Raw genomic sequence first — 14094 nt, 5'->3', positions numbered from 1 at the left:
GCCGAGTTCCCAGTTTATTAGATACACCCTCTACCTTCAAACAAATTACACATTTCAACATGCCATTTGTCATGTGACAGCATTGCCTGCTATAAATCAGGCAGTTCAGCATTGCAAGCAACAGTTAAAACTCAACTGAGCATTGGAATGGGCACATCAAGTGACCTTAGTAGCGGCAGTAGGTGCGTCAGTGCTAGAATCTCCTGCTATGCGATTTTATGGACAAAAATGCAGAATGTCATCTTATCAAACTTCATATCGAATGGACTGCAACAGCTAATGGCCTTGTTGGATGCCAATGTTGTCAACGAAGAACAAGTGGGTACAGAAGCATCAAAACGGGACTCTTCAGGAGTAGAAATATGCTGCTTAGTTAGAAGAATCAAGGTTCCTTAGGCATTATGCTGAAGGAAGTTCCAGAATTTAGTGCAAGCAACAGGAGTCCATGGAGCCATTCTGTTTGGTGTGATGGTGTGACACATATTAGGGCACCTGCTACCCAGTGAAGAACGCCAGAATGGTAAGGTGTATCTGAACGTATGGCTATGTAACACTCACACAAATGGGCTCTTCCAGCATGATAATTTCATAAGGCACTTATTGTCATCAAATGTTTCCAGGAATATGACAGCAAGTTTCCATTGCTTCCTTGGCCTGCACATTCCATTTGGTTTAATGTGTAACTTACCCAGTGTTTCCAGTGAATGGAGATAACATTATCTTATATATAATTCGCCAGCCTCCTCACTATCTGGCCGAAGCCGAATGTGCAGTCGCCTACTGCGCAGCTGCCCGAAAAACCTTACGAGACCAACATCGTGGCAGGCGGCGGATTTACGGCTGCAAAAATTCAAAGAGAAAGGCTCTAGAGGCCTGAAAGGCAATTTTGACTACAGCTCGAGGCCTAATTACGCATTCATTCAATACACCTATATTAGGTTTGTGGTGCTTATACTTATTACTATTCCACTCGTGCCCGTTTCATCGGGCTCTTTGTCTAGTTTCACATAATGCATATGTCAGTTTTCCAGTCCTATGCTCACAAAATCCAAAACACATGTACATTTGGCTAAAATATTTTTAATAAATACCTCTCAGAAATGTATTGGACAGTTTGTGCTAAGATGTAACCAATTTACAGCAGGGCTATGAGTAATTTTGGGTCTTCAATACAAAACTTCAAACTCGTCTCAACAAACCGACAGTGCCAGCCCACACGCTGGTAAGGCCTCTTCTTTTCAATCAAGCATGTCTCAATCAAAACACTTCCCAGATGTGCAGGACAGACTATTCCTATCAGGATATCCATCAACCAACAGGAGAACATTTCCATCTTATAAATAATGGACATACGGTTTATTTCAGACACACTGTCTGCCTCATGCTATCCCGCACGCTCAGTTTATTCTCATAAAGTGCAGCAGGCAGGCAGGCAGGGGAGCACACACTGGTACAGCATGTTTCCACACCCACCACACAACGGAACAGCTCAGAATCCGGGTTGGCAGCCCCCCAGGCAGACAGATGGTTCAGCCCAACTGTCTGAAAATGACCATCTATCTGCTGCAGCCAGGTGTTATGTGGCCATATCATTTATTAAGCTTGAGTGGAGTACAATTCTTATAATATACTTATACACACATCTAAAACCTGCTGTATTCAATTCAAGATTGGGGGGACGGGACTGGAGCCTATCCTTACAGCACAGTGTGCAAGGCAGGAAACACCTCTGGATATGGGGTCAGTTCATCCATATGTAATAAAACACCAGGCAGTATGTGCATAGAAATAAACAGATGTATGCTTCAAATTAGGTTCTTACACCTCTTAAATATCACTAATATTAGCAAATAATGCAGAATTCTGAGAATGGACCGGATTCTTACCAGAAAAGACTTACCTTCTTATATAATACGCTACCATGGCTGTCCATTTGTATGTCCAGGATTCTAAATCACCTGTAGCTCGCAAACCGTTTGACCTATTGTCCTGAAATTTAGTACACATATACTACATGACCTGCGGTGGGTTGGCACCCTGCCCGGGATTGTTTCCTGCCTTGTGCCCTGTGTTGGCTGGGATTGGCTCCAGCAGACCCCCGTGACCCTGTGTTCGGATTCAGCAGGTTAGAAAATGGATGGATGGATGGATGGATGGATATACTACATGACTGACGTCTACTATCTGCTGTTGGGGTGATGGTTGACCTCCAAGGTTATTGCTCTTTTTATTTTTATTTTATTGTAGAATCAACTCTCGGCAGCGAGCAGCAGGGCGGCCATGTGGCACGTGCATACAAGCGCCGTTCTCATTCCCTACCAGCTTCACCATCACTTCCCCTACCTCTTCATATCTTAAATCATTCTTGAGGAAGATTGAAGACTTAAGTGCCAGCTTAAGTGACAAACGTACTAAGTAATTGCAACACAAACACTGACTTATTCAGTTTTAATGTGAAAAGATGCAGACAAAAGAAGAGAAGAAGCGGGCCGCTAGGGTGGAGAAAAGAAGAGCTGCTCAGGAAGCGCATCAACCTCTGAGCAAACGAATGGTAAATGTACAGAGAAAGAGGAGGAAAACTAGGAATACTCAAGTCAAGGGTGTCCTCTGCACGTTATCGTGCAGTGCGCCGTTACTGGTCTCTGATAATTGACCTTACTGTAAGATACATATTTAATAAAGAGGAGGCTATCAAAGCCAAGAACACAATTATTCCCCAAGTGAAAGAAGCCTTTGGGAGTCAAAATGTTCAGACATTTGGTATTTGGTGGGAAGCTAGAGGCAAGTGGTATGCGTTTAATAACTCACCACTCAAACTTATTGGATTATCTCATTCCAGGACCTCAGCCTTTTCTAAATTGATGAGCAGAAGGCGCTTACTCTATTCCTTTGATATTCTCACTGCCTTCTTCAAGTAATCATTGAGTTGGCACTTGTCAGAGATTTTATGATCCTATCATTCACTTAATTCTAATTCCTTCTTATTTCAATTGGTTTGTTTATATTTATTTAATTAAAAAAAAAAATTACATACCCAGCACCGAACACTTAGCCATAAATCGTAGTACATTTAACCATTTAATAAATTAGTTTAATCCAGGGGGTAGGCAAAAGTAGGTTTACAGCTGTTCATTTGGAAAAAGACATGCAAGTTATGATTATTGCAATAGCATTAACAAATTAAAAGAATGTCACAATGGCACAGTGCACTAAGGTACCGTCTCGTAAATGCTCAAATTGCTGGCCTTGCATACTTTAGAACACTCTAGACGAGAACAGGCCATTCAGCCCAGCAAAGCTCACCAGTCCTATCCACTTATTTCTTCCAAAAAAACATCAAGTCGAGTTTTGAAAGTCCCCAACGTCTTACTTTCTACCACACTACTTGGTCGCTTATTCCAAGTGTCTATCATTCTTTATGTAAAGAAAAACTTCCTAATGTTTGTGTGAAATTTACCCTTAACAAGTTTCCAGCTGTGTCCCCGTGTTCTCGATTCACTGAACTAATTCCCTTCATAATTTTAAATACTTTAATCATGTCCTCTCTTAATCTTCTTTTGCTTACACTGTAAAGGCTCAGCTCTATTAACCTTTCCTTATAATTCATCCCCTGTAGCCCTCAATCAGCCTAGCTGCTCTTCCCTGCACCTTTTCTTGTGCTGCTATGTCCATTTTGTAGCCTGGAGACTAAAACTTCACACAGGACTCTAGATGAGGCCTCACCAGCTTGAGCAGAACCTCCTGTGACTTGTACTCCCCTACTTTTGCCCAACCCTGTCTACAGTAACTATATTGTATGAAGCTAAACTCTGCAGGTATCAGAAAAAAAAAAAAAACACCAAATTCAAGTCTACACAAATTTGAGGGAAAATTAACCTCAGGGTCACTAAGAAAAAGCTCTACCTGATCCAGGTCTGCCATCTGCCTATCTCCAGTTGGTGATTCCCAGCAATGCCACTAAATAGGACACTAGTAGAAACAATTTGGGGAGAATCACGGCCAACCTGTGACACTGGCTCTGTCCTGCACTTTAAACAAGCCGCTCGGCCATACTGAGTGCATGACAATCTCAGATATGACCTACTGGCTGCCCCAGGAGCTGTCAGCCCACATGTACAGGGCCTACACTTGTCAATGCTGGCATCACCAGTGTTACAGCATGTTGGGGGGGACTTCTCGGCATGGAGCAAGGGGGCTCGTTCTGAGTTAGGGAATGGAACTCCAGAAATGGCTCTAGCATTTGCACCTAAAGTGCATGAAAACACAAACACGGAGCAAGTTTCTAGCAACCTTTCAGGTCTTAAATTCAACCTCTGTAAGTGTAAAAATCTACAGAAGAACAAACAGAACTTACTTTTGGAGTCGAATGAGGTAGGTCTTGTTATCTATGTCGTAGACATTGTTGACTCTCATGCCAAGGAGGCTATAAAAATAAACAAATAAAAGAATAAAATACTGTATACTGCTAAAATCTAAATATTATACAAGATTTTGCTACGAAAGTGAGGCAGTTATTTTCCCAAATCAAACTTGTCATAGTTCTATCATTCAGGTCTTTCCCATCTGTTTATTGAGCTGATGCTTGTGCATCCAAAATGACCTGCAGTACAATGAGGGACGAGAAGAACATTACCTTTTAGCACTCGGTTTGTTTGTTAGCTCTGACCACAGGCAGCAATTCCAGTAAAATCGGCCTGTTCCAGTGAAAGGGTAGCAGTAAATGGGGCAAAGTGGGAATGAAAAGCATTGCCAGGACCCTACAAAACACACTAACAGTTTGGAAATGATTTCAGAGGCAACATGTGCAGCAGACACTTTAATTTAGTCTTCAGAGTTCGAAGAGGACACTTTTGATCGACTCGCTGATAATTCACACACATCACTAATTTATTTTATTTATAAAGCACTTTAAAAACAACCTCAAGGCTGACCAAAGTGCTGTACAAAGAAAAACAACACATAAGAACTGAAGAGATTCTTAATAGAAAGTATAAAAAGTATACAAGTAGCCAACATATCATACAGGGTTAAAAGCCAGAGAGTAAAAATGTGTTTTTATATAGGATTTAAAAGTAGCTAGCGAAGGAGCCTGCCTAACGTTCAACGGCAAATCGTTCCAGAGTTTTGGGGCTGCAACTGAAAAAGCTCGATCACCTCAGAGTTTGCATCGTGCCTTGGGAACGCGTAAAAGCATCTGGTCTGCTGACCTGAGAGAGCGAGACGGTACGTAAGGGTGCAGCAGTTCCGACAAATAAAGAGGGGCACACCCATTAAAATATTTAAAAACAAATGCAAGGATCTTAAAATGGAATCGAAAACGAATTGGAAGCCAGTGGAGGGAAGCCAAAATCGGGGTAACATGCTCAAGCTTTCTTGTGCCAGTTAAAAATGGAGCAGCAGTGTTTTGCACCAGCTGTAGGCGAGCCATGGAGGCCTGGCTAATTCCAAAAAGAAGCGCATTGCAGTAATCTAGACGAGATGTTATAAAAGCAATTAATTAATCAGCAAGCATCATAAAATCATCAGGATCCTAACAAATATGCAAGTTTGACCTTTGAACAGGTAATGGTAATAATTGCTGTTACTGCAGTCACACGTGCAATACTTACATTATCAATGTGATTTCCAAAAAATGAAAAGCAACCAAGTTTATTACTGCACTTAAGTGTGTGGCCTACTCGGACAGGACAAGGAAATCAAGGTACTTTAATTATGACCAGAAAAGGTTATGTGTGCACCTTTAGATTTTCAAAGGCATCAATAAGGATGATTCAGGTAAAGAGTAAATGAAATATTCCAGGACACCAGTGCATATTAAGCGGAGCTGTAATCAAGACAGAAAGCCAAATAAAAAGCTTCTATTTACTCAGAGGTTCAAGAGAAGCCATAACACACACCAGAATCATGCAGATGAAGCAGAGACCTCATTAACTTTTGGGGGGGGGGGGGTTGTATTGGCTGACCACTATGCACGTTCTTTACAGTAAGCATGTAGGATGCATATTCTACTTGTAGTTTATCCTGATGACATGCCATATGTTGGAGAGACATGTTGGTAGGAATTTGTCAAATATCAGTCAGGGCCACCGGCTCTGAGCACAGGGTCTCCTCGGAGCGGTGTTCCGTCTCCTCTGCACTCTCACCAATGACTGCACCTTCAGTGGTCCATCTAAGTTTGCTCAAAACACCACCATGATTAGCCTGATCACAGACGGGTATGAAGTGGATCAGCTAAACGGTTGGTCAATTGGTTGATCAATCTTAACTTGATCTCCCTGAAAACAGTAGAAATGACTGTGAATTTTAAGAGACGTTCCTCATCTCCTACACCCCTAAGTATTAATAAAGTCACTGGGAACAGGGTGGAATCCTTTACATTTCTTGGCACGTATGTATTGGATTAAAAACAGAATTACTGTTAGCTCAGCAGCTGACATTTTTTCTCCATTAATTTAAAAGGTTTATCCTGTCTCAATCAGTACTGGTCCACCGTTTTGAAATCGTCCTCACTTTCTCCATAACAGTTTGGTATGGCAATGCATCTGCTCACTCAAAACATAAAATGCAGCGTGTTACTCAGACATGAGAAAAGACTGTAGGCCTGTACCTGGACTCTACTGAGGTTCTGTATACATTAGGTGTCAGGAAACAAGCTGGACGTGTAATCAAAGAGTACACTCACCCAGGCTGCCACCTCTTTCAGTTATTACCAAGGAAACGTTACTGGACACTAAAGGCAAGGACTACTAGACATCTGAACAGTTTCTTGTCACCCTGGTTAAACACGGTCTCTGGTTCATCTCTGTCATTTCCTAATTTCTAAACTCTTCCCTCCAATCTAAATTATTTATTTTACAATTTCGGTTTATAAGGAATTACTTCATATATAACTGGGTGAGAGTGCAATTCCACTTTACTATATTGCTTTATTTATATATATATATATATATATATATATATATATATATATATATATATATATATATATATATATATTTGTGTTTTGAGCAATATATTTTTCACTGCTACTGTAAATAATGGTGTCATATATACCGTGTTGTACACTTGTACTTCCCTTGTTATGTATGAATTCCTAGCAACTATGTTGTCTGGCAATAAAAGTTCAAATTCAATTCTGGTACATGTGACACGGCCAGAGCCGCTACTTGTTCTTCTGTTAAATGGCATCCATCGGCGACTTAGTTCAGAACCGCTAGCTGCAAGCCATATAATGGCAGTAATGGGATTTTCTTGCACTGCTGTCTTCGCTTTCTAACACTGATCTCCAGCTGACCTTTTCTTCAATGTAGCAGTCCTCCTTCGTATGGCAACTTTCAAGAGGCGATCAATGTATGAATTCCCAGATGTATATAACATTGCGAATGTGCTAAGGGGTAATACAAGCTGCGTGTTCTAATTGTAATGCTTTTTGTAGTCTTGCATAAGCAAACTACTTTCACCTGCTCTTTAAGGGCAACACATATCACCTACCAACTTCTGTTTTTTCAGTTATCCAGTAAATCTAGAAATGAACACAGAAGACTGTCTTCACTCTATCGGTGCCATTACTAAAAAGATAAAATACACTAACACCACGAGAGAACTTTATCATTACCAGAAACTGACACAATATATGGCGGGGAAAAGACTTTGCACTGTTCAGTTTCTAAGTTTATGTGTGTAAGCCATTAGTTCCTAACACAATTAATGAAGCAACATGCTAGGGGTCCTGTTGCCTACTCACTGTGGTTGCATACCTGTTCCTTAGTTCGGCGATCGCTGCACGAATGTCGATCGTGCTGAAACGGGACTTCATCTTGGCGGTGCCACAACGTACAACATGCAGCGCATGCGCTTTGTACGCTACGGTAAGCAGGTGACATAGCGAAAGACGGCGTTTTCAAATTCATTCGGGGAAGTGAGGGGCGGAGTACAAAAATAATAGAGAATAAAAAAGTAGCCCGGAGCCGCTCCATGCAATGGCGGAAAGCTCGATTTACGCGTGCGTTTAAATTAATATTTCTGGAAAATATATAAGTTACAAGATAGGAAAACAGTGACAACACACAGAATTGGCAACTCAGTCTTTTTATAAATTTACGCGTATTTATTGCTGCGATTAAACCCACCCTGAGCAGGACAACAATTGACACAGACAAAGGCAATATGTAAAGCCTCACCTTACCTTTTTCTGTTAGAATGTTTAACATATTAGAGGTGTTTTCTATTTCCTAATGTTTATTATCATCTGGTAAAGTCTTAAAAAATTAAAATTATTTTAGCGGACGAATCTGTATGTTTATTTTCATTATGCATCTGTATCTTTATTATCTCACTGTGTTATATTTCTGGCACTGGCATTTTCTTCGTTTTAAATATGAATAATACATCCTGAGATCAAATTATTGAGACAATGCCAATATCATCATATGGCTCTGTAAGTGTATGCTTGTTGAAAACGGCGGCAATACAAGAAAAAGCCCATCAATCTCTATGAACGCAATGGTGACGTCACGATTGACGAAGACAAAAACCCGATTTGCAACAGAGAAAATCGCCGGGCGCGGTGGCGTGCGCCTGTAATCCCAGCTACTCGGGAGGCTGAGGCTGGCGGATCGCTTGAGCCCAGGAGTTCTGGGCTGCAGTGGCCTATGCCGATCGGGTGTCCGCACTAAGCTCGGCATCGATATGGTGTTTCCGAGGGAGCTTGGGATCACCAGGTCGGCTAAGGAGGGGTGAATCGGTCCAGGTCGGAAACGGAGCAGATCAAAGCCCCCGTGCCGCTCAGTAGTGGGATCGCGCCCGTGAATAGGCGCTGCAGTGCAGCCTGGGCGAGACAGCGAAACACAGTCTTTTTATACATTTGTTTTCTTGTTTTTCCAGTACTTTTTTTTATATTATTTCTTCACGCCTTAGCGTACACGCTCATTGATTATTTCGGTTTTTTTAATCTCCATCATATAATCATATTTTAATTTGTATTTTTCATAAACATTGTCAATAACATTTTATGTAATAATAAAATTTTCAAATTAACGCGTGTCATATTATAGAAGGTGTCTACAGTTTTTTAAATTTATTAGTTGTAAGACAGCTATGGGGCAGCTATCTCGGAACACGCACGCGCTCGCCTCCCAGTGGCCAAAGTACCATGCTTCGGTTTCATTGTTTAAGTAATGTTCCTCTTGGTCAGCAGGGGTCGCTACTCTTCCCTTTTAAACAATCTAAAATACAGCCACGTAATAAAATATACAAACGAAGAGAGAGCCAATCTGTCATTTGGTTTACAAATTCGTGTCCACTACTATAGCTGCCAGGATATTTTGGCATCTTCCCTTCATGACCCGAAAATGGACAGATGAACAGTCCAACAGGAAAACCTTAGAACATCAATAGCATTGTTAAGGCAAATGTTAAGGTATTTAAGGTAAATACACACAATGGATAATTCCAGATAATCTTACAAGGGTGCATATATACACATTGCTAAAGTATGCGTGTTTTCAGTCTTTTAGACACACTTGATCTGAGTTCAGTCATTAATTCATGGTTACTATTCTGACAGTCTAAACTAATGACCAGTTAAGCAACTTTAAACAAATACCTGTCATTCATTTTTAATTCTATTAATTTATTTAGTGCAGAGAGCAAGCACGTCTTTCTTAACACTGGGAAAAACATTTCCCTTGCTATGAACAACTAGCCATGGTGGGCAAGCTTTGGGAGGACATGAGTTGGGTTTTAGTATCTGCATTCTTGACTGATACAGATAATGCATAATTTGGTTCTTTTTATGTCCTAAATCAATGTTAGTCTAAACTTACCCTGCTTTACTGCAGGGGTCCCCAACTCCAGTCCTGGCAGTCCTGGAGGGCCACAGGTTTTCATTCTAACCCTTTTCTTAGAAGGTTTTGCCGCTAATTAACTCTTTCCCCTTTCATTTTAATTAACTTGATTTTTAAGATTTGTTCCTCTGAATTTCCTCATTTCTTTCCTTAAATGGAGCCCAAACAGAAATGAAATGTGAAGTGAGGGAGCCAACAGAAGATCAGCGAAGTCAGGGCCTCAAACTCCAACCAATTTCACTCCACTAGTTGTTTATTGTGCAATGGCATACATTTCCAAAATCACTGATAATCTATTTTCTAAGAGCACACTGTTAAAATGTTTTGTGGACCTGAGAAGATCAACATTCCTGAGGCCTTCATCTTTTTTTATTTTCAGATATTGTATGATGGACACAGTTTTCTGGTCATGTTTTGTATCTCATTATTGTTTGGCTGCTAATTAAGGAAAAAGAACAATTAAGGGGTCTGAGTCTTCAAGAGCAAGTCAAATAAAATGAATTCAAAACAAGTTAATTAGCAGCAAAAACAAGTCACTAATTAAGAAAAGAGTTGAAATGAAAACCTGCAGCCCTCCAGGCCTGGAACTGGGGACTCCTGATATGGTGCTTCTGGGCATTAGAACTCCCTCTGGACGTTTGCTTCTCTCACAATTTATTTTATTTCTATAGGGGTTTATAAATTTTATATTTCTATAGGGGTATCATTGCAATGTATTAGAGCAGTATTTCTTGAATTAGGCATCAGAACTGAAATTGGGTCGTGGACATGTTCGTGATGGTCACCACACCATTGTGTAGTAATGCTTTCCATTCTGATAGCTCTCCTACTGTCCAACTAATGTCCTTTGCTACTCAATGCAGTTCACTGGAGACACGTCCTCCTTTTTTTGGACTCACGCCCTCAGTCCATCAGGCATTGGCTTTTGCACCATGCATTAAATGAGCTTTGACAACAGACAGTAAATGGTTTCACAATGACACTTTGTGTTTTAGGCTTGCGCTCAATACTACAGAGGACAAAACCCTAAAATCCATCAGATAATTGATACAATATGGGTATCTCGGCGCAATTGAACATCCAAAGGGGGTACTAACCTCATTACACTTCATTATAATTTAGGTGTATCAGCAGATTGTCTGACTGAAACTTGCAATGCGTCCTCCTTTGTTCTTCTCTCCTACCTTTGGTGTCCTTCTGTACATGGCAATGGATGAACCACTATAGACATAAAGTTAAAAGAGTTCAAGAAGATGGATCTGACACTTTAGCAGCAGGAATATATATACAGTATATATATATATATATATATATGTATAAATATATATATATATATATATTCATATATACATAATATGTGAATTTCCCCTTGGGGATTAATAAAGTATCTATCTATCTATCTATCTATCTATCTATCTATCTATCTATCTATCTATCTATCTATCTATCTATCTATCTATCTGTCTGTCTGTCTGTCTGTCTGTCTGTCTATAGTGACAGGAGATGCCAATATACCAGCACTTAACCCGGCACAGACAGACACAAGAGGCACACTTGCACAAGTTTGCACTTTTTATTTTCAGTTCTCTTCTTTACAGTACTTTGTACTTCACACACCGTGCACAAATCACCATAAATATAACTCACAGTCCTTTCTCTTCTTCTCTCTATTGCTGCCTCTACTCCACTCCTCGCAAACTTCGTCCTCTTCCACCCGACTCTGGCTGTCTGAATGGAGCCCCTTTTATAATGCACCTGGATGTGCTCCCTGGATGACCTTCCTGCAGCACTTCTTGGTGTGGCGGAAGTGCTGCATACCATGGGTTCTGAGCCATCCTGGTGCCCCCCCTAGTGGTGGCCACGGGTCCCCACAAGGTTGAGCTTCCAAGCTCTGTCCCCGTGGCCCTAACACCCACCTAGCCAGGGTGGCTGCCTTCTCATGATCGAGGGGAGGTGATGCTCCTCTCCCAGCCCTTCCATTTTCCAGGCGTCCCAGCCCCAGCCGTTTGCCAGAATATATATATATATATATATATATATATACATACGTACGTATATATATTGTATATATATATTTGTAAAACAATGAGTAAAAAAGGCAGAATTAACATATATTGCACTAATGCGGGGTATTCATAAGAAATTTAATAATTTACCTCATGAGGTAGAAGTGCACATTGTAGCATTTTTGCCGGGATGAAGCCTAGCAGCTAAGGGACTGCTCAGTCTAGTAGGGAAGACAGGGAGCAGTTTGGTGGACTGCCATCAGGGAAATGAATAATACTAGGTGGAAGAAAAGGGGTGGTACCTTGAAGGGAGGAGCTGGAAATGGGGGCGGAGTTTCTGGGTGGTTCAGGGGACAACGGGAAGGTGTGGAATATATGGGTGAGGCACAAGCACAGAGGGGGGTGAATTGTATGTAGGGAACCAGAGTTTTCTTTTAGAGCATCGCTCAGGGCTACAACAGTAAGGCATTAATCAGCTTTCAAATCCCTGCTGAAGACTCACAACTTCAGTTTAACATACCCTGACTAGAGCTGCTGATTAAATGCACATGCTGCACTTCTGTTGTTAGTCATTAACACTAAAGCATAAGTAATATGATAGTTGTAATCTGTTACTAAACCTCACCTATTCTGTTTCTTTTCTTGTTACTTAAATGTGGCACTTGGTGTCCACTTCCCTAATGCCAAGTTGTTTGCCTGCCTAAGGAAATGTCATTTCTGATAGAGGAGCACTGGGATCATCAGGTAAAGGGGTCCTTTAAACAGATTGGCCGGCTGTGGAATGGCCAGTAGGGGGGAGGCAGCTTGATGGCTGAGCTCTCCAGGACTCTGAACAAATCGGAATCCTATTATGTGATAGCATCTACTCTTGTATTTTTCTCAGTGTTTGTGCTATTACTATTGTACTATTGTATTATATTCAGGATTAAGTGTGTTCTGTTCTGTGTATTGTGTTGTATTTACCCCGTTTTTTGACACTCACTGCACACTCAACTTACCTGGAAAGGGCTCTCTCTCTTAATTGGCTTTCCCAAGATTTCTTCCATTTTTTTTCTCTACAAGGGTTTATTTTTGTTTTTTTTTTTTCTTGTCTTCTTAGAGATTCAAGCCTGGGTTGCTGTCAAAAAACAGGGTCTGTTAAAGCACATTGCGACACTCCTTGTGTGATATGCAAAAATAAACTACGTGGTATTGTGTAATAGATAATTGTAAATAGTTCCTGTTCAATTTCCTTCATTTTTGTTTCACATTCGTGTATTTCGTGTTACACTGTTACAAGTAAACTGTTCTGCAATCACATCTTTGTCCTGCTATGTCTTCCATATGAACCTGTTATGGGAAGGTTGCTACAATATTAAAAAAAGAATTGTTTGAAATATTTAAATGTCAGTCATTGTCCAACCCGCTATATCCTAACACAAGGTCACGGGGGTCTACTGGAGCCAATCCCAGGGCGCAAGGCAGGAACATATCCCAGCACAGGGCGCCAGCCCACCGCAGGGCACACACACACACACACACACACACACACACAAAGGATAATTTAGGATTGCCAATGCACCTAACCTGCATGTCTTTGGACTGTGGGAGGAAACCCACACAGACACAGGGAGAACATGCAAACTCCACGCAGGGAGGACCCGGGAAGCGAACCCAGGTCTCCTTACTGCGAGGCAGCTACCACTGTGCCACCATGCCGCCCTATATGAATGTTTAAACTGTAAATATTCTCAAATATAATAGAAATTTGTCATTTTTCACCCTCTGATAGAGATCCATAGAGGGCTAGACATCTATAAAGGACAATCCAAAATACGTAATCTGTGACCTTGAAAAGTCAAAAACCATACCCTACATGATTATGTTTGAAATTTGTCATTTTTAAAATTCTGCAAGTGTCTCTAAGCGGGCTACGACCACCGGCAAAGAAACAAACATAGAAAATATTATATTCGTGATCAGAAATCTGGAAGTAGCACAAAACAACACTGCACATATGTTACTGATCCCCGTAGTTTTTCTACATTTGCCCCCTTAGCAGCAGCAGTTAGAACACGGAGTGTACTGTGATGTACTGTTACACATAACTAGACGTCAAGACGAGTAGAATGGTTGGGGTTTTCTCTTACCGGTATGTCAGGTGGAAGGAACAAAAAATAATAATAACTGAAGCGGTTTCAAAGTACTGTATCTTATGAAAAGAATACTATTCATAGATCTCAATTAGTTACAGGGGCCCTGCC

At 40.9% G+C, this 14094-nt stretch overlaps 1 protein-coding gene across 2 annotated transcripts in view; it reads right to left on the bottom strand.

The window, feature by feature from the left end:
• The window catches only part of LOC114666948 (ribosome quality control complex subunit NEMF-like), a 47014-nt gene extending 39155 nt beyond the window's left edge, over positions 1-7859 (bottom strand). The window contains exons 1-2 of one of the 2 annotated variants that reach the window (XM_028822000.2): positions 7758-7859; positions 4355-4423 (exon numbers count right to left, since the gene is read on the bottom strand). In XM_028822000.2, the coding sequence (XP_028677833.2) occupies positions 4355-4423; positions 7758-7816 (128 nt within the window). In that variant the 5' untranslated portion in view covers positions 7817-7859. Of the gene's footprint in view, positions 1-4354; positions 4424-7744 lie in introns of both variants that reach the window. The other variant, XM_051919935.1, reaches the window with a different exon arrangement.
• Positions 7860-14094: the final 6235 nt, after the last annotated feature.

The sequence above is a fragment of the Erpetoichthys calabaricus genome, chromosome 16 (assembly GCF_900747795.2).
Source record: "Erpetoichthys calabaricus chromosome 16, fErpCal1.3, whole genome shotgun sequence".
NCBI lineage: Eukaryota > Metazoa > Chordata > Cladistia > Polypteriformes > Polypteridae > Erpetoichthys > Erpetoichthys calabaricus.
This window is presented reverse-complemented; position numbering and strand designations above follow the sequence as displayed.